Genomic DNA, 25,242 nt, shown 5'->3' with positions numbered 1-25,242 from the left:
GTGATACAGTCTCCCTTCTTATATCAACTTATGGTTATGGTACATAGCATATTGGTTGTCACCCAGCTTTCCCAAATTCCTGAATAGTAAATCTTTCTAGTAATATGGCTGACATATTGATTGTTACCCAGCTTTCCCAGACCCCTGAATGGTACATTTGACTGGTTATGTAATGATACAGTCTCCCTTCCTATGTCAATGTGTAAGGAGCCTGGGAAATACAGCCAGATATATTATGGTAATGGTTGTCATCCAGCTTTCCCAAATTCCTGAATGGCAAATTTCTCTAGCTATTTAGTGATGCAGCCTCTTATCCCTCTATAACAAGTTTGTGAAAGGTAGTAGACGCCCCCTGCTGGTTATCTAGTGGTGGGCATTGATTGTCACCCAGCTTTCCTAGCAACTGATAAGGACTGAGTAAATAGAGGACAATGCAATGACTATGTTTCTTAAAGGGGACCTGTCCTCTATTCCCTGGCCATGTCCTTCCCCATAGAGCAGGTAGACTTCCAGTACAGCCAGAGAGCAGCAGCTCAGTGCAGCAATCTGATCCTTGTGAACACCGCCCAAGCAGCAGCAGCAGCCACTCCCTGCTCTCAGAAAACTTTCTATGCAGAGTACAAAGAGCAAAGGTGCTCGACACAAGATAGGAAGCGGACAAGGTGCTGTGCAGCCAAAACATCACACACCCCCTGTATGAACTGAGACCAAGACAAGCCGCGCAGCCTGAAGACGGAGCACAAGGACAAGAATGGGAAGCCTTCTCCTCTGAGACCATGTCTCCTGTCAGTCAGGTAAGGGCGCTGTCCCTGTAAGGCTGGGGTCACACATGCCGTATCTGATCTCAAAAAATTGCAAAAATCTGCCTCTGTGAATTCAGCCTTGATAACTGGAGCCCATAGAGAGGCATTGAGCTGCACCTGGAATTGGTATTGGCTAGGGCGACCTTGACCACGATTCTCGCCTCGTGGCCAAAGATCACCATGCAAAAAAAATTGGTACGACTTGATGTTTTGGGGTTAGAAGTCCCAGTTGCAGCACCCTGGGGGTCACAGAGTAGCTCCATGCACTTATATTTGGGAAGGGGTTGCAGGACGATCTGTCATCGTGTGGCCAAAGTCGCCATCTAGCCCTAGCTGAGGTCACATGACCAGAATGTCCGTAATTCCTGGATCCATAGACATAATGATGGTTACATTGTAATTAACCCCTAAATTCTCCAGATTCGCCTTGGCGTCCGATTAATCTCCACACCCGGGATTACGATATTATGTCTCATTTTTGGCTCTTCCATAAGCGATGTCATCTGTGCAGAGGGTCTCGGCGTGGCTGGTTTACTGGTCTATATGGCCAGATTTGTCACCAGGGTCACTTTAGGATGTGCCGTCTTGGAATTTTTTGGACACTGTAAATACCATCAATCTGCCCCTTTTTACCAATGGGGGGTCCACAGGGGAGGGGGACTACAGATTAGCCGCCCCATTGGATTTAGCTCCTGGTGTGTGTTAATTCAATTACCCAGTGTATGGCAATCTAGGGGGCAACTAAGGGGGGCAACACCAAAAGCTCCTTAAACTCTATATGTGGACACTGGTACTGTAATACTGAACACGCGGTATTCGGTGGGGGCCGACTCCAAATTTTGCATTGAAGACCTGGAGCTTTATGTTAGTGTAGTCTCAGCATGTCTTCAGGCTGCTTTCCAGTGTTACTTGTATGATGGGGTTACATCATGAAAATTCGTTATCTTCTGTCCATCAGCAATTCTATCCTAAGGACAGGGGATAAAGAATTTTGTAAACAATTCTTCACATTTGTCCTTGATGTCAGTGAGCTCAGTTTTTCACATTCCAACATTCACTGACAGCAAGCGGTGGTCCCGACATTCACTGACAGCTAGCGGAGGTCCCGACATTCAATGACAGCTAGCGGAGGTCCCGATATTCACTAACAGCTAGCGGAGGTCCCGACATTCACTGACAGCTAGCGGAGGTCCCGACATTCACTGACAGCTAGCAGAGGTCCCGACATTCACTGACAGCTAGCGGAGGTCCCGACATTCACTGACAGCTAGCGGAGGTCCCGATATTCACTAACAGCTAGCGGAGCTCCCGACATTCACTGACAGCTAGCGGAGGTCCCGACATTCACTGACAGCTAGCGGAGGTCCCGACATTCACTGACAGCTAGCGGAGGTCCCGACATTCTCTGACAGCTAGCGGAGGTCCCGACATTCACTGACAGCTAGCGGAGGTCCTGACATTCACTGACAGCTAGCGGAGCTCCCGACATTCACTGACAGCTAGCGGAGCTCCCGACATTCACTGACAGCTAGCGGAGGTCCCGACATTCACTGACAGCTAGCGGAGGTCCTGACCTAAACTGACAGCTAGCGGAGGTCCCGACATTCACTGACAGCTAGCGGAGCTCCCGACATTCACTGACAGCTAGCGGAGGTCCCGACATTCACTGACAGCTAGCGGAGCTCCCGACATTCACTGACAGCTAGCAGAGGTCTTGTCAGTGGTGAGGATTGTAAGACCGAGCGTTTTACAAAGTTGTGCACGTGCAGACACTGTGAGGATCCCTTAATCGTCCATATAGTGGAAATACACTGTGATATGGGGAGAGAATACTTGAGCCCCCACATTGGCCACACAAGACGCTGATGGTCTCTTATGTAGGATTTGGGAACTATTAGGGTCTCAGGAGCTGTTAGTGTTTGCCACTGCTACCTCCGCAAAGTGTGTTACCCCCATAGTATTGGGAAGATAGTAAATGACACAGTGCTTTAGGAGGCACAGCAGGAGGCCATATGGCATAGTATTGGGGGGGGGGGAGGCCACATGGCACAATAGTGGGATTAAGAGCCCAGCAGGCAATGTATTGGGTTTAGGAGCCCTGAAGGAACAGTGCTGAACAGCAGGGCTCCAGCAGGCACAGTACTGAGTAGCAGGGGTCTAGCAGGGACAGTACTGAGTAGCAGGGGTATAGCGAGGACAGTACTGAGTAGCAGAGGTCCAGTGGGCACAGTACTGAGTAGCTGGGGTCCAGCGGGGACAGTACTGAGTAGCAGGGGTCCAGTGGGTACAGTACTGAGTAGCAGGGGGACAGTGGGTACAGTACTGAGTAGCAGGGGTCCAGCAGGGACAGTACTGAGTAGCAGGGGTACAGCGGGTACAGTACTGAGTAGCAGGGGGACAGTGCTGAGTAGCAAGGGTCCAGTGGGGACAGTACTGAGTAGCAGGGGTCCAGTGGGGACAGTACTGAGTAGCAGGGGTCCAGTGGGGACAGTACTGAGTAGCAGGGGTACAGCGGGGACAGTGCTGAGTAGCAGGGGTACAGCGGGGACAGTGCTGAGTAGCATAGGTCCAGTGGGTACAGTACTGAGTAGCATGGGTCCAGTGGGGACAGTACTGAGTAGCAGGGGTCCAGTGGGGACAGTACTGAGTAGCAGGGGTCCAGTGGGTACAGTACTGAGTAGCAGGGGGACAGTGGGTACAGTACTGAGTAGCAGGGGTCCAGCAGGGACAGTACTGAGTAGCAGGGGGACAGTGCTGAGTAGCAAGGGTCCAGTGGGGACAGTACTGAGTAGCAGGGGTACAGCGGGGACAGTGCTGAGTAGCAGGGGTACAGCGGGGACAGTGCTGAGTAGCATAGGTCCAGTGGGTACAGTACTGAGTAGCAGGGGTCCAGTGGGGACAGTACTGAGTAGCAGGGGTCCAGTGGGGACAGTGCTGAGTAGTAAGGGTCCAGCGGGGACAGTGCTGAGTAGCAGGGGTCCAGCGGGGACAGTACTGAGTAGCAGGGGTCCAGCGGGGACAGTACTGAGTAGCAGGGGTCCAGCGGGGACAGTACTGAGTAGCAGGGGTCCAGCGGGGACAGTACTGAGTAGCAGGGGTACAGCGGGGACAGTACTGAGTAGCAGGGGTACAGCGGGGACAGTACTGAGTAGCAGGGGTCCAGCGGGGACAGTACTGAGTAGCAGGGGTACAGCGGGGACAGTACTGAGTAGCAGGGGGACAGCGGGGACAGTACTGAGTAGCAGGGGTCTAGCGGGGACAGTACTGAGTAGCAGGGGTATAGCGAGGACAGTACTGAGTAGCAGGGGTCCAGTGGGGACAGTACTGAGTAGCAGGGGTACAGCGGGGACAGTACTGAGTAGCAGGGGTCTAGCGGGGACAGTACTGAGTAGCAGGGGTATAGCGAGGACAGTACTGAGTAGCAGGGGTACAGCGGGGACAGTGCTGAGTAGCAGGGGTACAGCAGGGACAGTACTGAGTAGCAGGGATATAGCGAGGACAGTACTGAGTAGCAGAGGTCCAGTGGGCACAGTACTGAGTAGCAGGGGTCCAGCGGGGACAGTACTGAGTAGCAGGGGTCCAGTGGGTACAGTACTGAGTAGCAGGGGTCCAGTGGGTACAGTACTGAGTAGCAGGGGTCCAGTGGGTACAGTACTGAGTAGCAGGGGGACAGTGGGGACAGTACTGAGTAGCAGGGGTCCAGCGGGGACAGTACTGAGTAGCAGGGGTACAGCGGGTACAGTACTGAGTAGCAGGGGGACAGTGGGGACAGTGCTGAGTAGCAGGGGTCCAGTGGGGACAGTGCTGAGTAGCAGGGGTCCAGTGGGGACAGTACTGAGTAGCAGGGGTACAGCGGGGACAGTACTGAGTAGCAGGGGTCCAGCGGGGACAGTACTGAGTAGCAGGGGTACAGCGGGGACAGTACTGAGTAGCAGGGGTCTAGCGGGGACAATACTGAGTAGCAGGGGGACAGCGGGGACAGTACTGAGTAGCAGGGGGACAGCAGGGACAGTACTGAGTAGCAGGGTCCAGTGGGGACAGTACTGAGTAGCAGGGGTACAGCGGGGACAGTACTGAGTAGCAGGGGTACAGCGGGTACAGTACTGAGTAGCAGGGGTCCAGTGGGGACAGTACTGAGTAGCAGGGTCCAGTGGGGACAGTACTGAGTAGCAGGGTCCAGTGGGGACAGTACTGAGTAGCAGGGGGACAGCGGGGACAGTACTGAGTAGCAGGGTCCAGTGGGGACAGTACTGAGTAGCAGGGTCCAGTGGGGACAGTACTGAGTAGCAGGGTCCAGTGGGGACAGTACTGAGTAGCAGGGGGACAGCGGGGACAGTACTGAGTAGCAGGGGTATAGCGGGGACAGTACTGAGTAGCAGGGTCCAGTGGGGACAGTACTGAGTAGCAGGGTCCAGTGGGGACAGTACTGAGTAGCAGGGGTCCAGTGGGGACAGTACTGAGTAGCAGGGTCCAGTGGGGACAGTACGGAGTAGCAGGGTCCAGTGGGCACAGCTTTACAGGACAACAGAATGGTAGGCATAGCACTGGTTGTGAGCAGCACATCAGACACTGGAGAGGGCAGTAATGGACAATGGATGGATGGAGAGGACCTCACCAGTAAGTAACTACTCATTGTCTACCCTGCTGGTCACATGAAAGGTCTCAGGGTATCTCCGGGATCTCTTCCAGATACTAAGTCGGAGCAGGGTGAGTAAGGATCTGCCCTGAAGGTGCAAAATAAGAAGATTCCAGGAAGTGACAAACTAATTAAGAGATTCATCTCTGTGTCTTATAAGGGGGAAGGGGCTGCAGTCGCCTCATCAGGTGAGACTGGGGGAGGGTAACACTGGCCACACACTATAGATGGGCTGGACTCTCGGCCAATTGTTCCTCCAGACCCCTTTCTCATATAGTTTCATAGGCAAAGGGGGATAAACCACTGGTATCAGGGAGAACAAACAGACTGGGCATGTTGAAATCCAACATGTCCAATCTTTGGTGTCAGAGGAGAGTTAGGAGGACCCTGTATACATGAGACGGTAATGGTGAAATTGGTGGATTAATCTAATGTGTGGGGCCAGCTCATACACTAAGAGCAAAGTCAGCCAAAATCGCCACCTTCAGGGGGTGTATGGGGACCCCCCAGCTTTCCCTCCACGGATGATGCTGAGGGATCAAAGGATTGGACATGTTGACTTTCAGCCCTTGATCCGATCAGCTTACTGGTTTTGTACCAGACTGAAACTTGTGACATCACCATAGCTTACTTTAGAATAGACCCCAACAACAGAGCCCCCCCCCTTATTTTATGGGTCCCCAATGCTAATTGAATGACAGCGTTGTACACATCAATTGTAAGACAAGGATAGTACGGATGGGCCCCCTTGCTTACCGGGCCCCTGTGCAGCTGTATCCATCACTGGCCTGGAGGTGCCCAGATACCCCACTACCACAAGAGGACGCTATACTTATAAATTGGACATGGGGGCGCTGTTTCAGATTCCTCCTCTGCTCATGACTTTTTGCTGCCAGTCACCTTCAGTCTTTGGCGTGCTCCGGTGTCATCTGCCCGCCTGGTTTTTATTATATCGATAAAGCAATAATGTAAGACAAGTCATTGAGCTATAAAATGGGAGAGCAGTGCATTATGGGAGCGCCTTCACCTAGTATAGGACCTGACCAGGAAACACTGATTAAAGGGAAATGTCAGCAATGAGAAATTTCCCATGTTGGTCGTTGACCGTGGAGTCCATTGATGTAATGTTTATACTGTTTGTCGAGCAGTCACCCCAATATGGCTGGTGGTTACCTCGCAGTAGATATAGACATGGCAGGTGTGACTGAGGGTGCTAGAGAAGGGTCTGTCCTAATGGGCGTACAGGGACAGGACTGGCACTATGGTCTATTGTCTCTTTCCACCAGTCACATTATGGCTTGTATATTCTTAAAGGAATTGTCCAGCAAATTCAAGGGTGGTCAGGGTGGGTGTAAAGTCTCTCTCCAGAAACCGCTGACAGTCCTCCTATCCAGACCTCCCAATGTTCATGTTTATTCAACAAGTGGAGACAAGCAGCCGCCAGACGCCTTTGGCAGCCGCTTATCTCCCAGCAGAAATGAGCCCATTAACACCTAACATGACTGATCCATGTCTCCCCGCCGTCAGGGGGCCCACGCAAATTGTCAGGGGGCCCAGGCAAATCGGATTGTCAGCCATTATCTACTGTTTATACAGCCCAGACTATCACAGTAAGTTCTGTAACTCTCTAATATCTTTATCTCGTCTTCTGTGGAAGTCTCCCTTAAAGGGAATTGTCTGATGAGATGTAAATAAATCTTGTAGTCGTCTCTCCTGACTTGTATTTCTTATAACAATTCCTCTCGTTATTCCTCCTGGAGATGTATACTAATGAATAAGCAGGCATTGTCTATCTTGGAAGGATTGTCTCTGCCTGGTCGGACTGTCCAATCATTGCTGACGTTCCCCGTCCATAGCTTCACCTCTACGACAAGGGAATGATTGTCAATTTATTCATAAACTTACAGGAGGAATAACAGAGGAACAGCCCAATGTGTGATAGTAATAACTGTGTAATAGATTCTGGAACTTTCTTTTACACTTAGTTCATATTTTTTTACACTTTCAAGATCTCGGTTTCCTGGCAGTGGTTGAAAATCAGTCGTAGCCGCGACACACTCTTATGAAACGTATCATTCCTGAGATACAATTGTGACAAACCCTCTGCATGAGAAGTAATAGGTGCAGACGGGTTCTCATCATCATCGTCATCCTTCAACATTGTCTAGAATTCAGAATGTTTCCATTCACTGACACAAAGCACAAAGTTTATTTGGAAGTTGTAAAACTTTTTCTGTGCAGGCAGCCTCTCCTCCAGTCTCTCTGTATCTGTGTGGGCAGCCTCTCCTCTGTTCTCTCTGTTTCTGTGCGGGCAGCCTCTCCTCTATTCTCTCTGTTTCTGTGCAGGCAGCCTCTCCTCCAGTCTCTCTGTTTCTGTGTGGGCAGCCTCTCCTCTATTCTCTCTGTTTCTGTGCGGGCAGCCTCTCCTCTATTCTCTCTGTTTCTGTGCGGGCAGCCTCTCCTCTATTCTCTCTGTTTCTGTGCGGGCAGCCTCTCCTCCAGTCTCTGTTTCTGTGCGGGCAGCCTCTCCTCCAGTCTCTCTGATCCTGTGCGGGCAGCCTCTCCTCCAGTCTCTCTGTTTCTGTGCGGGCAGCCTCTCCTCCAGTCTCTCTGTTTGTGTGCGGGCAGCCTCTCCTCCAGTCTCTCTGTTTGTGTGCGGGCAGCCTCTCCTCTATTCTCTCTGTTTGTGTGCGGGCAGCCTCTCCTCTAGTCTCTCTGTTTCTGTGCGGGCAGCCTCTCCTCCAGTCTCTCTGTTTGTGTGCGGGCAGCCTCTCCTCTATTCTCTCTGTTTGTGTGCGGGCAGCCTCTCCTCTAGTCTCTCTGTTTCTGTGCGGGCAGCCTCTCCTCTAGTCTCTCTGTTTCTGTGTGGGCAGCCTCTCCTCCAGTCTCTCTGTTCCTGTGCGGGCAGCCTCTCCTCCAGTCTCTCTGTTTCTGTGCGGGCAGCCTCTCCTCCAGTCTCTCTGTATCTGTGCGGGCAGCCTCTCCTCCAGTTTCTCTGTTTCTGTGCGGGCAGCCTCTCCTCCAGTTTCTCTGTTTCTGTGCGGGCAGCCTCTCCTCCAGTCTCTTTGTTTCTGTGCGGGCAGCCTCTCCTCCAGTCTCTCTGTTTCTGTATGGGCAGCCTCTCCTCCAGTCTCTCTGTATCTGTGCGGGCAGCCTCTCCTCTGTTCTCTCTGTTTCTGTGTGGGCAGCCTCTCCTCCAGTCTCTGTTTCTGTGCGGGCAGCCTCTCCTCCAGTCTCTCTGTCTCTGTGCGGGCAGCCTCTCCTCCAGTCTCTCTGTTTCTTTGTGGGCAGCCTCTCCTCTATTCTCTCTGTTTCTGTGCGGGCAGCCTCTCCTCTATTCTCTCTGTATCTGTGCGGGCAGCCTCTCCTCTATTCTCTCTGTTTCTGTGCGGGCAGCCTCTCCTCTAGTCTCTCTGTTTCTGTGCGGGCAGCCTCTCCTCCAGTCTCTCTGTTTGTGTGCGGGCAGCCTCTCTTCTATTCTCTCTGTTTGTGTGCGGGCAGCCTCTCCTCTAGTCTCTCTGTTTCTGTGCGGGCAGCCTCTCCTCCAGTCTCTCTGTTTGTGTGCGGGCAGCCTCTCCTCCAGTCTCTCTGTTTCTGTACGGGCAGCCTCTCCTCCAGTCTCTGTCTCTGTGTGGGCAGCCTCTCCTCCAGTCTCTGTCTCTGTGTGGGCAGCCTCTCCTCCAGTCTCTGTTTCTGTGCGGGCAGCCTCTCCTCCAGTCTCTCTGTCTCTGTGCGGGCAGCCTCTCCTCCAGTCTCTCTGTTTCTTTGTGGGCAGCCTCTCCTCTATTCTCTCTGTTTCTGTGCGGGCAGCCTCTCCTCTATTCTCTCTGTATCTGTGCGGGCAGCCTCTCCTCTATTCTCTCTGTTTCTGTGCGGGCAGCCTCTCCTCCAGTCTCTCTGTTTCTGTGCGGGCAGCCTCTCCTCCAGTCTCTCTGTTTGTGTGCGGGCAGCCTCTCTTCTATTCTCTCTGTTTGTGTGCGGGCAGCCTCTCCTCTAGTCTCTCTGTTTGTGTGCGGGCAGCCTCTCCTCCAGTCTCTCTGTTTCTGTACGGGCAGCCTCTCCTCCAGTCTCTGTCTCTGTGTGGGCAGCCTCTCCTCCAGTCTCTCTGTTTCTGTGCGGGCAGCCTCTCCTCCAGTCTCTCTGTTTCTGTGCGGGCAGCCTCTCCTCCAGTCTCTCTGTATCTGTGCGGGCAGCCTCTCCTCCAGTCTCTCTGTTTCTGTGCGGGCAGCCTCTCCTCCAGTCTCTCTGTATCTGTGCGGGCAGCCTCTCCTCCAGTCTCTCTGTTTCTGTGCGGGCAGCCTCTCCTCCAGTCTCTCTGTTTCTGTGCGGGCAGCCTCTCCTCCAGTCTCTCTGTATCTGTGCGGGCAGCCTCTCCTCCAGTCTCTCTGTTTCTGTGCGGGCAGCCTCTCCTCCAGTCTCTCTGTTTCTGTGCGGGCAGCCTCTCCTCCAGTCTCTCTGTATCTGTGCGGGCAGCCTCTCCTCCAGTCTCTCTGTTTCTGTGCGGGCAGCCTCTCCTCCAGTCTCTCTGTTTGTGTGCGGGCAGCCTCTCCTCTATTCTCTCTGTTTGTGTGCGGGCAGCCTCTCCTCTAGTCTCTCTGTTTCTGTGCGGGCAGCCTCTCCTCTAGTCTCTCTGTTTCTGTGTGGGCAGCCTCTCCTCCAGTCTCTCTGTTCCTGTGCGGGCAGCCTCTCCTCCAGTCTCTCTGTTCCTGTGCGGGCAGCCTCTCCTCCAGTCTCTCTGTTTCTGTGCGGGCAGCCTCTCCTCCAGTCTCTCTGTATCTGTGCGGGCAGCCTCTCCTCCAGTTTCTCTGTTTCTGTGCGGGCAGCCTCTCCTCCAGTTTCTCTGTTTCTGTGTGGGCAGCCTCTCCTCCAGTCTCTCTGTTTCTGTGCGGGCAGCCTCTCCTCCAGTCTCTCTGTTTCTGTACGGGCAGCCTCTCCTCCAGTCTCTCTGTTTCTGTGCGGGCAGCCTCTCCTCCAGTCTCTCTGTATCTGTGCGGGCAGCCTCTCCTCTGTTCTCTCTGTTTCTGTGTGGGCAGCCTCTCCTCCAGTCTCTGTTTCTGTACGGGCAGCCTCTCCTCCAGTCTCTCTGTCTCTGTGCGGGCAGCCTCTCCTCCAGTCTCTCTGTTTCTTTGTGGGCAGCCTCTCCTCTATTCTCTCTGTTTCTGTGCGGGCAGCCTCTCCTCTATTCTCTCTGTATCTGTGCGGGCAGCCTCTCCTCTATTCTCTCTGTTTCTGTGCGGGCAGCCTCTCCTCCAGTCTCTCTGTTTCTGTGCGGGCAGCCTCTCCTCCAGTTTCTCTGTTTCTGTGCGGGCAGCCTCTCCTCCAGTCTCTCTGTTTCTTTGTGGGCAGCCTCTCCTCTATTCTCTCTGTTTCTGTACGGACAGCCTCTCCTCCAGTCTCTCTGTTTCTGTGCGGGCAGCCTCTCCTCCAGTCTCTCTGTTTGTGTGCGGGCAGCCTCTCTTCTATTCTCTCTGTTTGTGTGCGGGCAGCCTCTCCTCTAGTCTCTCTGTTTCTGTGCGGGCAGCCTCTCCTCCAGTCTCTCTGTTTCTGTGCGGGCAGCCTCTCCTCCAGTCTCTCTGTTTGTGTGCGGGCAGCCTCTCCTCCAGTCTCTCTGTTTGTGTGCGGGCAGCCTCTCCTCCAGTCTCTCTGTTTGTGTGCGGGCAGCCTCTCTTCTATTCTCTCTGTTTCTGTGCGGGCAGCCTCTCCTCCAGTCTCTCTGTATCTGTGCGGGCAGCCTCTCCTCCAGTCTCTCTGTATCTGTGCGGGCAGCCTCTCCTCTAGTCTCTCTGTTTCTGTGCGGGCAGCCTCTCCTCCAGTCTCTCTGTTTGTGTGCGGGCAGCCTCTCTTCTATTCTCTCTGTTTGTGTGCGGGCAGCCTCTCCTCCAGTCTCTCTGTTTGTGTGCGGGCAGCCTCTCTTCTATTCTCTCTGTTTCTGTGCGGGCAGCCTCTCCTCCAGTCTCTCTGTATCTGTGCGGGCAGCCTCTCCTCCAGTCTCTCTGTATCTGTGCGGGCAGCCTCTCCTCTAGTCTCTCTGTTTCTGTGCGGGCAGCCTCTCCTCCAGTCTCTCTGTTTGTGTGCGGGCAGCCTCTCTTCTATTCTCTCTGTTTGTGTGCGGGCAGCCTCTCCTCCAGTCTCTCTGTTTCTGTGCGGGCAGCCTCTCCTCCAGTCTCTCTGTTTCTGTGCGGGCAGCCTCTCCTCCAGTCTCTCTGTTTCTGTGCGGGCAGCCTCTCCTCCAGTCTCTCTGTTTCTGTGCGGGCAGCCTCTCCTCCAGTCTCTCTGTTCCTGTTCAGGCAGCCTCTCCTCCACCTTTTTTTTTTAGCTACTTTTTATCTTTCATGTCCAATTGAAATCAAAACCCACAGATAAAATCCTAAAATCCCTGCCCTAAGGCGATATTAGGGTGGGTCTCGCCCGCTGCCATTTTCCTGGTTGCCCTCACCTTGGTTCCATGACTCATTAGCCATTGCACAGTCTGCTATTACACGGCGCGCTATTACAGACCAACCTCAGTTTGTAATAAGTTCTTACATTAAGCCTTATATTTTCTGGATTGTTTTACGTCAGGTTATACAAAGACTGATCTGACTCAGAAGAGATCTCCGGTCCTCATGAGAGGGGCATGTGCTGAAGACAACGAAAACCAAACCACTAAGGGAATGGTCGATAAACCAATTCATCTGATACTTTGGGTGAAAACACGTAAAATGAATAGTTCTGTATCAATTATAAGAACCAGGAAGGGCAGTTATTACTACTTCACAATGTAATACAACATAATAACATATAATATAATTGAATATATCACAAGCTCTAAAATCTGACCCCCTTCAAGCCTTAAAGGGTAAAGTAAATTTTTTCCAGTGCAGTTTGTGATTGCTGCAGTGCATCTAATATAGGAAATGCAGCCACTTTTCAAATAGTCTTTATTAAATAAAAATTTTAAAAAATCCTTCCGTTTTGTGTATACAGCTCCAATGCAGAGCTATGTTTCTGCATGGTTACAGACTACAAACAAACCCTGTGTGTAGTCTGATCAGGCAGCCCTTCCATGTAACTCCATGCAGTTGATACAGTGTATACAGGAGATTGACTTCTAAGGGAAAGTGTTGTGGGCATGCTCAGTGAGGTTGGTGGCAGGGCAGCCTGGTGTCTGTGGCCTGTCATTGTAGGCACTTGGTTGAAATGTTAGCCGATACTTGAAGGTATTAGAAAGGGACAGGAAGTCTATGGTGGAATATCAAACCAACTGCTGTCACATCAGAAGGTTACAGGAACTGTATGTGAGCGCATATCTCGTATTGTACCGCATCCCCTATCACGTCTGGCTGTCGGTTTCTCTACCCACGTCTTCCTGTGTGCAGACCTTGTGCATCACCCTGAGCAGGGCAACTATGAGTTTATGTCATGTAACTAAAATAAAGGGGCAGAAAAACGCAGGACACCTGAGGACACCATAATAACACCAGTGCCAGCAGATTCTTCAAAAAGGATGGTTCTCATCTTGCAACGGTAGAGGTCCAACCCCTAGTTCCCCTGAAAGGGGTGCAGCACTGGGCCTCCTTGAAAATTTCCCCTACACAGTGCCACCCCAGGCATCTGGCTGTGCATGGAACTGCAACCAGCACCAGTCACACGAGTGAGGCCTCATCAAATAGTGGTGGACAGGGAAAAAATATACACAGTACTGCATCAACTTCCTTCTCCAGAATCCAGAAGTCAGACCACCACCAATGATGTATCCAAACCTTAACCCAAAAGTCCTTATTCCCTAGATAGTCAGGTTGGCACACGTGGTGTACTACGCGGAGTCACTCAGTAGACCGGCCTCTCCCATTCATATATCCTGACTCTGCAAGGTAATTGTATGACGCATGCTGCGTGTAAGCCAGGAACGCCCAAACTTCCGCCCCGTGATAAGTTCTGTGTGTAATATGTAACATGTAACTGACGGATGGATGACACATGTATGATGTGTTTAGATGCTTACAAAAAGATCCGTTTCATCACACCACGCTGCAGTACTTTCACTAGTGGTCTTCAGTAATGATCCCCTTGGTACTCCTCACCCAACGTTGGTCCCCTTGATGCTCCACACCCACTGGTAGTCTACTTGAACCTCCTCGGCCACTCATAATCTCCTTGATGCTCTTTACCCATGGGTGGCCTCCTTGACGCTCTTCACAAACTAGTGGTCTCCATGATGTTCTTCACAAACCAGTGATCTCCTTGATATTCTTCACCAACTAATGGCCTCCTTGACGCTCTTCACAAACTAGTGGTCTCCATGATGTCCTTCACAAACCAGTGATCTCTTTGATGTTCTTCACCAACTGATGGCCTCCTTGGCACTCTTCACAAACAAGTGGTCTCCTTGATGTTCTTCACCAACTAATGGCCTCCTTGACGCTCTTCACAAACTAGTGGTCTCCATGATGTCCTTCACAAACCAGTGATCTCCTTAATGTTCTTCACCAACTGATGGCCTCCTTGACGTTCCTCACCCATTGGTGGTCTTGTTGGGGCTTCACATCCAACGATGGCCATGTTGAGGCTCCTCACCCAACGGTGGCCAATAGAAATGCTATCAACAATGGGTAACTTGTCATCATGGGTTCCTGAGCCCTAGCTCCCCTCTTTTATACTCCACTGTACATGCACTACTCTCTGCATTGTATGATCACGTTTTTGGAAAAGTCCTCAACTTCAGACAAAATTTTTGTTCAATATCTTTGACGGAGGGACCACAGGTTGGGCCGAAGAGGTTGCCACCACTATGTGTAGCCACGGCCGCCATTCATGGTCGATAATATTTCTATATTTAGATAAAAAGCGATAAAATGGAGAGGAAGTTAAAATTACAATGCGGGAAATGTTCTAAAAAAAATTATATAACCCACAGAACATGACTTATATAGTAACCCGGGGGAGGAGGTGATGTCACGAGACACGAGAAGGTCGATTCATTCCACAACTCTGTGTGTCTGGTTCATTGTCTTATTTTAAGGCCGTTACAATATACTTGGCCAAGACATGGAGGAAGATCCCTTATACATTGGGATTAAGATTAGGAAATTACTGTTTACTGGTTACTGCTGACGGCCTCTATTCGGTGGTGGAACTACATAGCAAGCTTGTCATTGCCAGGAGAGTAAAGTATTGCTCTGCATCCATAAACGCCAACATACGTGATATACATGCATATAGAATGGATTTGCATAGGGGTAGTCCTAATTAATATGGGAGGGCCAAAGGGACAAATGTCCTAATGCCTTCATCACCCGCCTCTATATGACTAAATGTTCAGGGTCTCCACTGATTCCAGAATTTTTTTTTCTAGCCCCCACCATTCCTGAGAAATCAGTGCATTAGTCTTAATGCGAGAGTAACTACAAGAGGGTGGTGCCAGGCAGGGGCAGGCAAAGGGGCGGGACTTAAAGCTGCAATCAGAGGCAGTGTCACAGCTCAGAATCCCACCCCCTTGTCTGCTCTTGCCTGACACCGTCCACTTGACAGTAAGGAGACTAGTAAGTATATCAGACGCCAAAACTACCTGCACCGATTACTCGGGAATGGTGGGGGCTAGAGAGAAAGTTCCAAAGCCACTGCAGTGAGTAGAGGGATATCTATTATGGGGGTCCTTGAAAGGCTCTTGGAACCGCCACGTTATGTATATGGTGAAATGCTGCATCTATATACTGGATGTAGCTGTATATGTCTTTCTCTGTGTGTGGTATATAAAGGTTATGAACAATTGTGGGGGGTTTTATGCGATTTTTATCTGTTCTTTGTGTCTGAAAGAACAAATGTTGCTAGAAAGTGCAGGAACTGAGATGGGTGTCTACCGTAGTGTCTGCCACACAGGAAATACATGCAAACTAGTGTGGTCCTATAGGTCCCCCCGCCACCATACGCTGCACATGCTGCCGCTGACTCCTCTCACTATTTTGCACATTTATTCCATTATTCAGCGCAGTTTACATTGTAAATTCCAGGATATTTCTGTTATTCATTTCAATCAGATCTAAGCAAACACGAGCAGCACTTTGCGAGCCCCGAGTGCCAGGTAGAGTATGGTGCTTATTACATCCTATAAACAATTCTACCGCCGCACATATAAATATCATGTACATGTAAACATAGGAGCTGTTATTGTCGCAGATCCTGCCGCATGTTATTATGTGTCTGTTTAGAAGCCTAAGGGAAGTGACTGTCACAAGCAACTGATACATTGTCTCAGGACGGCCGGCTCGTATATCACACTTGTATTAAGTAAGACGTATCCAGGATGACCTTTCAGCAGTAAATAGTGAGAGGCGTCTAATAATAGAGAAATGGAGATGTTATCATGTGTATAAACAACCTGAGAGATTGGGCTATACTGCAGAGCTGCATTCACAATTCTGCAGGCTTCAGAGCTAAAGTGTCCAAAAACCCTGGATGGTTCAGTGTCTGCACAATTCATGCAAAGCCAGCAGAATAGTGAGCGCAGCTCTGGAGTATAATACAGGATAAGTAATGTAATGTATGTACACAGTGACTGTACCAGCAGAATAGTGAGCGCAGCTCTGGAGTATAATACAGGATAAGTAATGTAATGTATGTACACAGTGACTGCACCAGCAGAATAGTGAGCGCAGCTCTGGAGTATAATACAGGATAAGTAATGTAATGTATGTACACAGTGACTGCACCAGCAGAATAGTGAGCGCAGCTCTGGAGTATAATACAGGATAAGTAATGTAATGTATGTACACAGTGACTGCACCAGCAGAATAGTGAGCGCAGCTCTGGAGTATAATACAGGATAAGTAATGTAATGTATGTACATAGTGACTGTACCAGCAGAATAGTGAGCGCAGCTCTGGAGTATAATACAGGATAAGTAATGTAATGTATGTACACAATGACTGTACCAGCAGAATAGTGAGCGCAGCTCTGGAGTATAATACAGGATAAGTAATGTAATGTATGTACACAGTGATTGCACCAGCAGAATAGTGAGCGCAGCTCTGGAGTATAATACAGGATAAGTAATGTAATGTATGTACACAGTGACTGCACCAGCAGAATAGTGATCGCAGCTCTGGAGTATAATACAGGATAAGTAATGTAATGTATGTACACAGTGACTGTACCAGCAGAATAGCGAGCACAGCTCTGGAGTATAATACAGGATAAGTAATGTAATGTATGTACACAATGACTGTACCAGCAGAATAGTGAGCGCAGCTCTGGAGTATAATACAGGATAAGTAATGTAATGTATGTACACAGTGATTGCACCAGCAGAATAGTGAGCGCAGCTCTGGAGTATAATACAGGATAAGTAATGTAATGTATGTACACAGTGACTGCACCAGCAGAATAGTGAGCGCAGCTCTGGAGTATAATACAGGATAAGTAATGTAATGTATGTACACAGTGACTGCACCAGCAGAATAGTGAGCGCAGCTCTGGAGTATAATACAGGATAAGTAATGTAATGTATGTACACAGTGACTGCACCAGCAGAATAGTGAGCGCAGCTCTGGAGTATAATACAGGATAAGTAATGTAATGTATGTACATAGTGACTGTACCAGCAGAATAGTGAGCGCAGCTCTGGAGTATAATACAGGATAAGTAATGTAATGTATGTACACAATGACTGTACCAGCAGAATAGTGAGCGCAGCTCTGGAGTATAATACAGGATAAGTAATGTAATGTATGTACACAGTGATTGCACCAGCAGAATAGTGAGCGCAGCTCTGGAGTATAATACAGGATAAGTAATGTAATGTATGTACACAGTGACTGCACCAGCAGAATAGTGATCGCAGCTCTGGAGTATAATACAGGATAAGTAATGTAATGTATGTACACAGTGACTGTACCAGCAGAATAGCGAGCACAGCTCTGGAGTATAATACAGGATAAGTAATGTAATGTATGTACACAATGACTGTACCAGCAGAATAGTGAGCGCAGCTCTGGAGTATAATACAGGATAAGTAATGTAATGTATGTACACAGTGATTGCACCAGCAGAATAGTGAGCGCAGCTCTGGAGTATAATACAGGATAAGTAATGTAATGTATGTACACAGTGACTGCACCAGCAGAATAGTGAGCGCAGCTCTGGAGTATAATACAGGATAAGTAATGTAATGTATGTACACAGTGACTGTACCAGCAGAATAGCGAGCACAGCTCTGGAGTATAATACAGGATAAGTAATGTAATGTATGTACACAGTGACTGTACCAGCAGAATAGTGAGCGCGGCTCTGGATTATAATACAGGATAAATAATGTAATGTATGTACACAGTGACTGCACCAGCAGAATAGTGAGTGCAGCTCTGGGGTATAATACAGGATAAATAATGTAATGTATGTACACAGTGACTGCACCAGCAGAATAGTGAGTGCAGCTCTGGGGTATAATACAGGATAAGTAATGTAATGTATGTACACAGTGACTGCACCAGCAGAATAGTGAGCGCAGCTCTGGAGTATAATACAGGATAAGTAATGTAATGTACTATATGTACACAGTGACTGCACCAGCAGAATAGTGAGCGCAGCTCTGGAGTATAATACAGGATAAGTAATGTAATGTACTGTATGTACACAGTGACTGCACCAGCAGAATAGTGAGCGCAGCTCTGGAGTATAATACAGGATAAGTAATGTAATGTATGTACACAGTGACTGCACCAGCAGAATAGTGAGCGCAGCTCTGGAGTATAATACAGGATAAGTAATGTAATGTATGTACACAGTGACTGTACCAGCAGAATAGTGAGCGCAGCTCTGGAGTATAATACAGGATAAGTAATGTAATGTATGTACACAGTGACTGTACCAGCAGAATAGTGAGCGCAGCTCTGGAGTATAATACAGGATAAGTAATGTAATGTATGTACACAGTGACTGTACCAGCAGAATAGTGAGCGCAGCTCTGGAGTATAATACAGGATAAGTAATGTAATGTATGTACACAGTGACTGCACCAGCAGAATAGTGATCGCAGCTCTGGAGTATAATACAGGATAAGTAATGTAATGTATGTACACAGTGACTGCACCAGCAGAATAGTGAGCGCAGCTCTGGAGTATAATACAGGATAAGTAATGTAATGTATGTATACAGTGACTGCACCAGCAGAATAGTGAGCGCAGCTCTGGAGTATAATACAGGATAAGTAATGTAATGTATGTACACAGTGACTGCACCAGCAGAATAGTGATCGCAGCTCTGGAGTATAATACAGGATAAGTAATGTAATGTATGTACACAGTGACTGTACCAGCAGAATAGTGAGCACAGCTCTGGAGTATAATACAGGATAAGTAATGTAATGTATGTACACAGTGACTGTACCAGCAGAATAGTGAGCGCAGCTCTGGAGTATAATACAGGATAAGTAATGTAATGTATGTACACAGTGATTGCACCAGCAGAATAGTGATCGCAGCTCTGGAGTATAATACAGGATAAGTAATGTAATGTATGTACACAGTGACTGTACCAGCAGAATAGTGAGCGCAGCTCTGGAGTATAATACAGGATAAGTAATGTAATGTATGTACACAGTGACTGCACCAGCAGAATAGTGAGCGCAGCTCTGGCGTATAATACAGGATAAGTAATGTAATGTATGTACACAGTGACTGTACCAGCAGAATAGAGAGCGCAGCTCTGGAGTATAATACACGATAAGTAATGTAATGTATGTACACAGTGACTGCACCAGCAGAATAGTGAGCGCAGCTCTGGAGTATAATACAGGATCAGTAATGTAATGTATGTACACAGTGACTGTACCAGCAGAATAGCAGCTCTGGAGTATAATACAGGATAAGTAATGTAATGTATGTACACAGTGACTGCACCAGCAGAATAGTGAGCGCAGCTCTGGGGTATAATACAGGATGTAACTCGGAAATGTATGTAAGGTATATTTTGCATGCATTGCAGATTTTTCTTGATAATATAACTTATTTGGTTTCCATTTCGTCTTAGGTGTCTACGGTCAGTACGGTCTCTGCGTTGATGAATGAAACCCTGGACAACTGTAATGCACATACCCCTCCGACATCACGGACGGTGCTCTTGGTGGGATACAGCCTCTTAATGCCCCTGGGGGTCATACTAAATGGGGTATCCTTAGTGGTGTTCCTGCGGTGGTTGCGGCCCCTCACAGTTGTCAGCACCTTCCTGTGTAATTTGGCCCTCAGCGATCTCCTCTTTTCCCTCTCACTGCCCTTAAGGATCTATTACTATGCCAATAACCATTGGCCATTTGGTCCATTCCTCTGCCGACTCTCTGGATCCATCTTCCACATCAACATGTACGGCAGCTGCCTATTCCTCTTTTGCATAAACGTAGACCGATACTTGGCCATCGTTCACCCTCTACGTTTCCGTCACCTTCGCCGCCGCAAAGTGGCCCGTATGACTTGTCTGTGTGTCTGGCTGATCATCGTGTGCGGGTCAGTACCGGCTGCCCTGGTACATAACTCCAAAGACTGCATGGACGGGAATGAGAGGGTCCCGCGCTGTTTCGAGGGGCTAAGCAGCTGGAATACCTTCCTAATGCCGTTGCTATTCATTGCTGAAGTCGTTGGGTTCCTATTGCCCCTCACGGCTGTTCTCTACGGCTCCTGCCATGTCTTTTGGGAACTATGTCGGGCATCGGAAGGCGGGGCAAAAAGACACAGAGTAACCATTCGATTGCTCATCCTTAATCTTAGCATCTTCCTTTTTTGCTTCGTCCCCTATAATGCGACACTTGTAGCCTACGGGCTTCTCCGAGCAGAACTTGTCCCAGACTGGTGGGACTCCAAACCCATCTTGAAGAGAATTCTCTCCGTCACAGTTCTTCTCGCAAGCACCAACTGTGCCCTGGACCCCTTGGTCTATTACTTCAGCACTGAAGGTTTCCGCAGCAAGTTAAGTCAGATAGTAAGGAGTACCAAGGAACTGGACAAGAATGGAAAATCCCCCAAGACCCTTGAGGTCGCGGGGATCAAAAACTTTGGAACTAGTACGAGGTCGTCCAACGAAGAGCCTGAGAAGGAAAAGCAACAAAAACTTCTCTATGTTGGAACTGAGCATGTCAATGGCAAAAATAAGAAAAGGATGATTGAGGAATCTGAGATTTGAGGAAATTTTGGATACTTGAACCTCTTGGACAGTAACTTGAAGGACTTGTGAAGACAATGACAGGGGCACGTCCTCCAACAACCCCTAGGAAGTAGACATGTATAGGTGTCTTCTGCTGGACCAGTCTCTGCGCCCATCGGAGGGTCCTCCAAAGGGCCAGTCCGTCACGGTGAAGACATGGGAGTCTTTGAGGACTTTCTTCAAACGACTATCAGTTTATCCAGTATTAGCAAAAGAATGGCCGCTGTCTTCCAAAAACGAAACATGCCTATCCACGGCTGTGTCTGTTATGGCAGCTGAGCTGCAATACCACAAGCAACCTGCAAATAGGAGTGGCGCTGTTTTTGAAAGAAAGTGGCCATGTTGTTATAATCGTAAATAGTCCCTTTCAATATTTAATCTTTGTGTATGAAATGTGAAAAAAGAAAAAAAAAGGGCAAAAACAGAATTGCACATACATCGGACAACAAATAAATTTTTTATGGAAACCACAATGCATGAAAACAAACTTAAACCCTGTCTATAGAGAGAAGAAGAATCCGGTATTAGCTGGTAAATTAAAGGGGTTATCAGGTTTTTGAGATATGACCTCTATTCGGAGATAGATCTGCGGTGGTCCGATACCCGGGAACCTCGCTGATCACCGGTACCGAGGCAGTGTGGGAGAGGGATCCCTGGGCCTCCGAAACAAAAGTTGCGGGCGAATCTTGCAAATATTTGCGAAGGTTCAACCATCTCTAATAAGGAGAATGTAGCCGTGTTTTATCAGTATTACAAAGACCTTGCGTGTATAGATGACACTGCAGTTCGGCTTAAAGTGAAGCTCCACTTATACTGTGCTCCGCCTAGTGCAGGGCTGGAGGGGGCGGAGCATGACAACCCTTCAGTCCCTGGGCAGACGTCTGAAATCTTTAACGCGTACCTCCAAGTATAAACAAATAATACAGACAAATATAAGAAACCTTGTAATATATCTCATAATAGAAATCTGTTTTATTCTCCACTTTTCGGGCAGTTACTTTCTCCATATTTGTCTATAAAGAGGAGAGGGGGGGGATAGAAAAGACTCTCAAAGAACTGCTGCGGTCACACTCTGCTATTCCTTCCTGCAAGGTTGTAGATAAGAGGCTACTAGTGCACAGAATGAGGCAATAAATCAAGTAACCAGCCACCTGGAGAATCTTACTCCACCCCTCCCTGCTTTATAGAGATGTATGTGTGAGGCTGAATACAGAGAGGGATATAATGTAACAAGCAGTCAGATAAGGAGCAGGAGAAGGAAACAAATCTCCTTAATAAGATATATTACACAGCTTCTTATATTCACCTGCACTATACACTTATTTAAGTTGTTGTATAACTGGAGGTCACTTTAAGACACTTTTCATCAATCTGCTCTAATATATCACTTTTCTCTTGTCTGGAATGTTTCTATGATTAGCATTGCTTATATAGTAAATATGTAACTTTTATGTTTTTACATTGTATCGATTCTGTTTCTACCTGGAAACTATCAACAAGCAGGTTATCTGCTGCTGATTTATTGCCTCATTCTGTGCACCAGTAGCCTCTTATCTACAACCTAGTAGTGGTAAAAAAAAAAAATAGGAATAGCAGAATGAAACAGCAGTCATTATTTGAGTGTCTTTTCGATCCCCTCCCCTCTTCATAGACCAATATGGAGAAAGTAACGGCTTGAAAAGTGGAGAAAATAACATTATTTTTTTTTAAATAAAATATATTACAAAGTTTTTTCTATTCACCTGCACTATTCATTTCTGAAGAGTTGTTTATAACCGGAGGTTCCCCCTTAAAGTATTCAGTACTTTGTGTGTGTTTCTGTGGTGAATGTGCCATCACTCTGATATAACCTCACATGACGCAAAGGTGATCTGATGACAACCACAAGGGATATCACGTGATCGGGGCGGTCTGTTGCTGGTCAATTTGGTCTCCTTAGTCATGTGAAGTCACCTGGAGGTCGTCGTGTTACCTTCATAGTACAGAGGGGTGGGTACTCAAAGAGGAAGGGAAAAGTATAAGAGGTATATATGTAAATTCTTTTATTATGTTTTATAGCGGATATATTTAGGGGGCAGTTTGACAACATTACGGCATCTTCTTTATAAGAAATGAAGGAATAAAATAAGCAGGCGGTATTCCTGCGCCCACAGTCAGTCTGTAACGTATCCTATGTGTCTGTAACATGCAATCTGGTGGAAACCCTGCAGAGAATAAAGGGTTAAGGTGGCCATACACCTTAGGCTAGGTTCACATCTGCGCAGAGTCTCCGTAGGAGTGTTGGTATTGGGACACCCTTCCACATGTTGATCTAATTGGAAAGGATTTAGACAAGGGGGTGGAGCTTAACAATCATTTTGCAATATGCAGAGGGGGGGAGACTCCTGCTGCAGCCATAAAACATTGAAGAGGGTAAGGGGGCTGAGCTATATAGGAGATGTATTATATAAAGTGAGTTGTGTAATACCTATGAGAAGACAGCAGGTGGCGCCATTGTCCTGTGTATATCTGACATACGTAGTAATGGGGCCCTATAGATTCCTCTTCACATTAGGTTGTCAGGTAACTTATATAAACGCTGCAGGTTTCACAATTTAATCTTATTTTATATGATATGACCAAAAATATGTAAAGCTAAAGCGTAAAATAATGTAACGGTGACTATAAAAGAACAGGGTGCAAGGACGGAACAAGAAATGGCGGCAAATGTGGACCCCAAGTCTCTTCTTTAGTGGGGCCAGTGGCGTAACTACCGGGGAAGCAGCAGAGGCAGCTACCACAGGGCCCGGGACATTAGGGGGCCCGGCGACAGTCGCTACTGCAGCGTTTTTTATTATTTTTTTTAATAGGCCGTTACCGGCTGGAGTTACTCCAACTGGTAATGGGCCCTACTTACTTACTGATCCTGGCAGGGGCCAGTATTGGTAAGTGACACCGCGGGCCCCGCAAACATCATTACTATACTCAGGGGTCTGAAAAGACCCCCCGAGTATAATGATCGGAGGCCCGGGAGAGGTAAGCGAACATAACAAACAGTGTTACTTACCTCTCCACACACTCCGCAAAGGCTTCGGGGCCTACTTGTGTCACATGACCGGGGCCTGTGTCCATATGCGTCGCAATGCAGGCCCCCGGTCACATGACGTCCCTGACGTCATTGAAGATAGCCGACAGCGGGGAGCGCAGGGATAGGTAATAACAGTGTTTATGTTTGTATCCCCCCTCTCGGTCTCCGATTATTATACTCTGGGGTCTGAAAAGAGTATAATAATTGTTAATGGGTGTCCACAATGGAGCATAATACTGTGTGCAGGGGCCACTATGGGGCATAATACTGTGTGCAGGGGCCACTATGGGGGATAATACTGTGTGCAGGGGCCACTATGTGGAATAATACTGTGTGCAGGGGCCACTATGTGGAATAATACTGTGTGCAGGGGCCACTATGTGGAATAATACTGTGTGCAGGGGCCACTATGGGGGATAATACTGTGTGCAGGGGACACTATTGGGGATAATACTGTGTGCAGGGGCCACTATGGGGCATAATACTGTGTGCAGGGGCCACTATGGGGGATAATACTGTGTGCAGGGGACACTATGGGGAATAATACTGTGTGCAGGGGCCACTATGGGGGATAATACTGTGTGCAGGGGACACTATGGGGGATAATACTGTGTGCAGGGGACACTATGGGGGATAATACTGTGTGCAGGGGCCACTATGGGACATAATACTGTGTGATGGGGCCACTATGTGGAATAATACTGTGTGCAGGGGCCACTATGGGGGATAATACTGTGTGCAGGGGCCACTATGGGGCATAATACTGTGTGCAGGGGCCACTATGGGGCATAATACTGTGTGCAGGGGCCACTATGGGGGATAATACTGTGTGCAGGGGCCACTATGGGGGATAATACTGTGTGCAGGGGCCACTATGGGGCATAATACTGTGTGCAGGGGCCACTATGGGACATAATACTGTGTGCAGGAGCCACTATGGGGGATAATACTGTGTGCAGGGGTCACTATGGGGTATAATACTGTGTGCAGGGGCCACTATGGGGGATAATACTGTGTGCAGGGGCCACTATGGGGGATAATACTGGGTGATGGGGCCACTATGGGACATAATACTGTGTGCAGGGGCCACTATGGGGGATAATACTGGGTGAAGGGGCCACTATGGGGTATAATGCTGTGTGCAGGGGCAACTATGGGGCATAATAGTGCGCGCAGGAATGCTGACGGGGTTATCGGGGTCTTCGGTGTCGGTCGTGGGTGGGCCCCATGTCAAAGGTTCGCCACGAGACCCCGCCATTCCTAGTTACGCCACTGAGTGGGGCCTTCTTGCTCCACGGGCCCCAAGTCAGCCATTTAGGCTCCAATACTTTTACATAGACACTTGATAGTCTATGGGGTCTGTCACTGTCTGCGGGTAACCGCTGTTTCACGGGTCCAACTCTCCATCGTTAGCGTCACCCACGCCTACCTAACCCACGTTGCGCTGTGACGTCCCGGTGGAGGCTTCCATAGGTAGTCAGGTAGGCGCCCAAGCATAAGGTGTACACAGCGGTGAAAAAGTGTAATGAGAGTCTATGGGCACATTCACCTTTCCGTCAGACAATAGT

The 25,242-nt window shown here is 48.7% G+C and overlaps 1 protein-coding gene across 1 annotated transcript; it reads left to right on the top strand.

Annotated features, from left to right (window-relative positions):
• The first annotated feature begins 658 nt into the window (after positions 1 to 658).
• Positions 659 to 20,647, top strand: LPAR5 (lysophosphatidic acid receptor 5). The gene is made up of 2 exons (XM_075288059.1): positions 659 to 794; positions 19,444 to 20,647. Exons 1-2 carry the CDS (start codon positions 777 to 779, stop codon positions 20,584 to 20,586), a joined length of 1,161 nt encoding a protein of 386 aa, XP_075144160.1. The 5' UTR covers positions 659 to 776; the 3' UTR covers positions 20,587 to 20,647.
• The last annotated feature ends 4,595 nt before the right edge of the window (positions 20,648 to 25,242 follow it).

The sequence above is a fragment of the Leptodactylus fuscus genome, chromosome 10 (assembly GCF_031893055.1).
Source record: "Leptodactylus fuscus isolate aLepFus1 chromosome 10, aLepFus1.hap2, whole genome shotgun sequence".
NCBI classification, from domain to species: Eukaryota; Metazoa; Chordata; class Amphibia; order Anura; family Leptodactylidae; genus Leptodactylus; species Leptodactylus fuscus.
The sequence above is the reverse complement of the archived record's forward strand: the minus strand, read 5'-3'. Positions and strand labels throughout refer to the sequence as shown.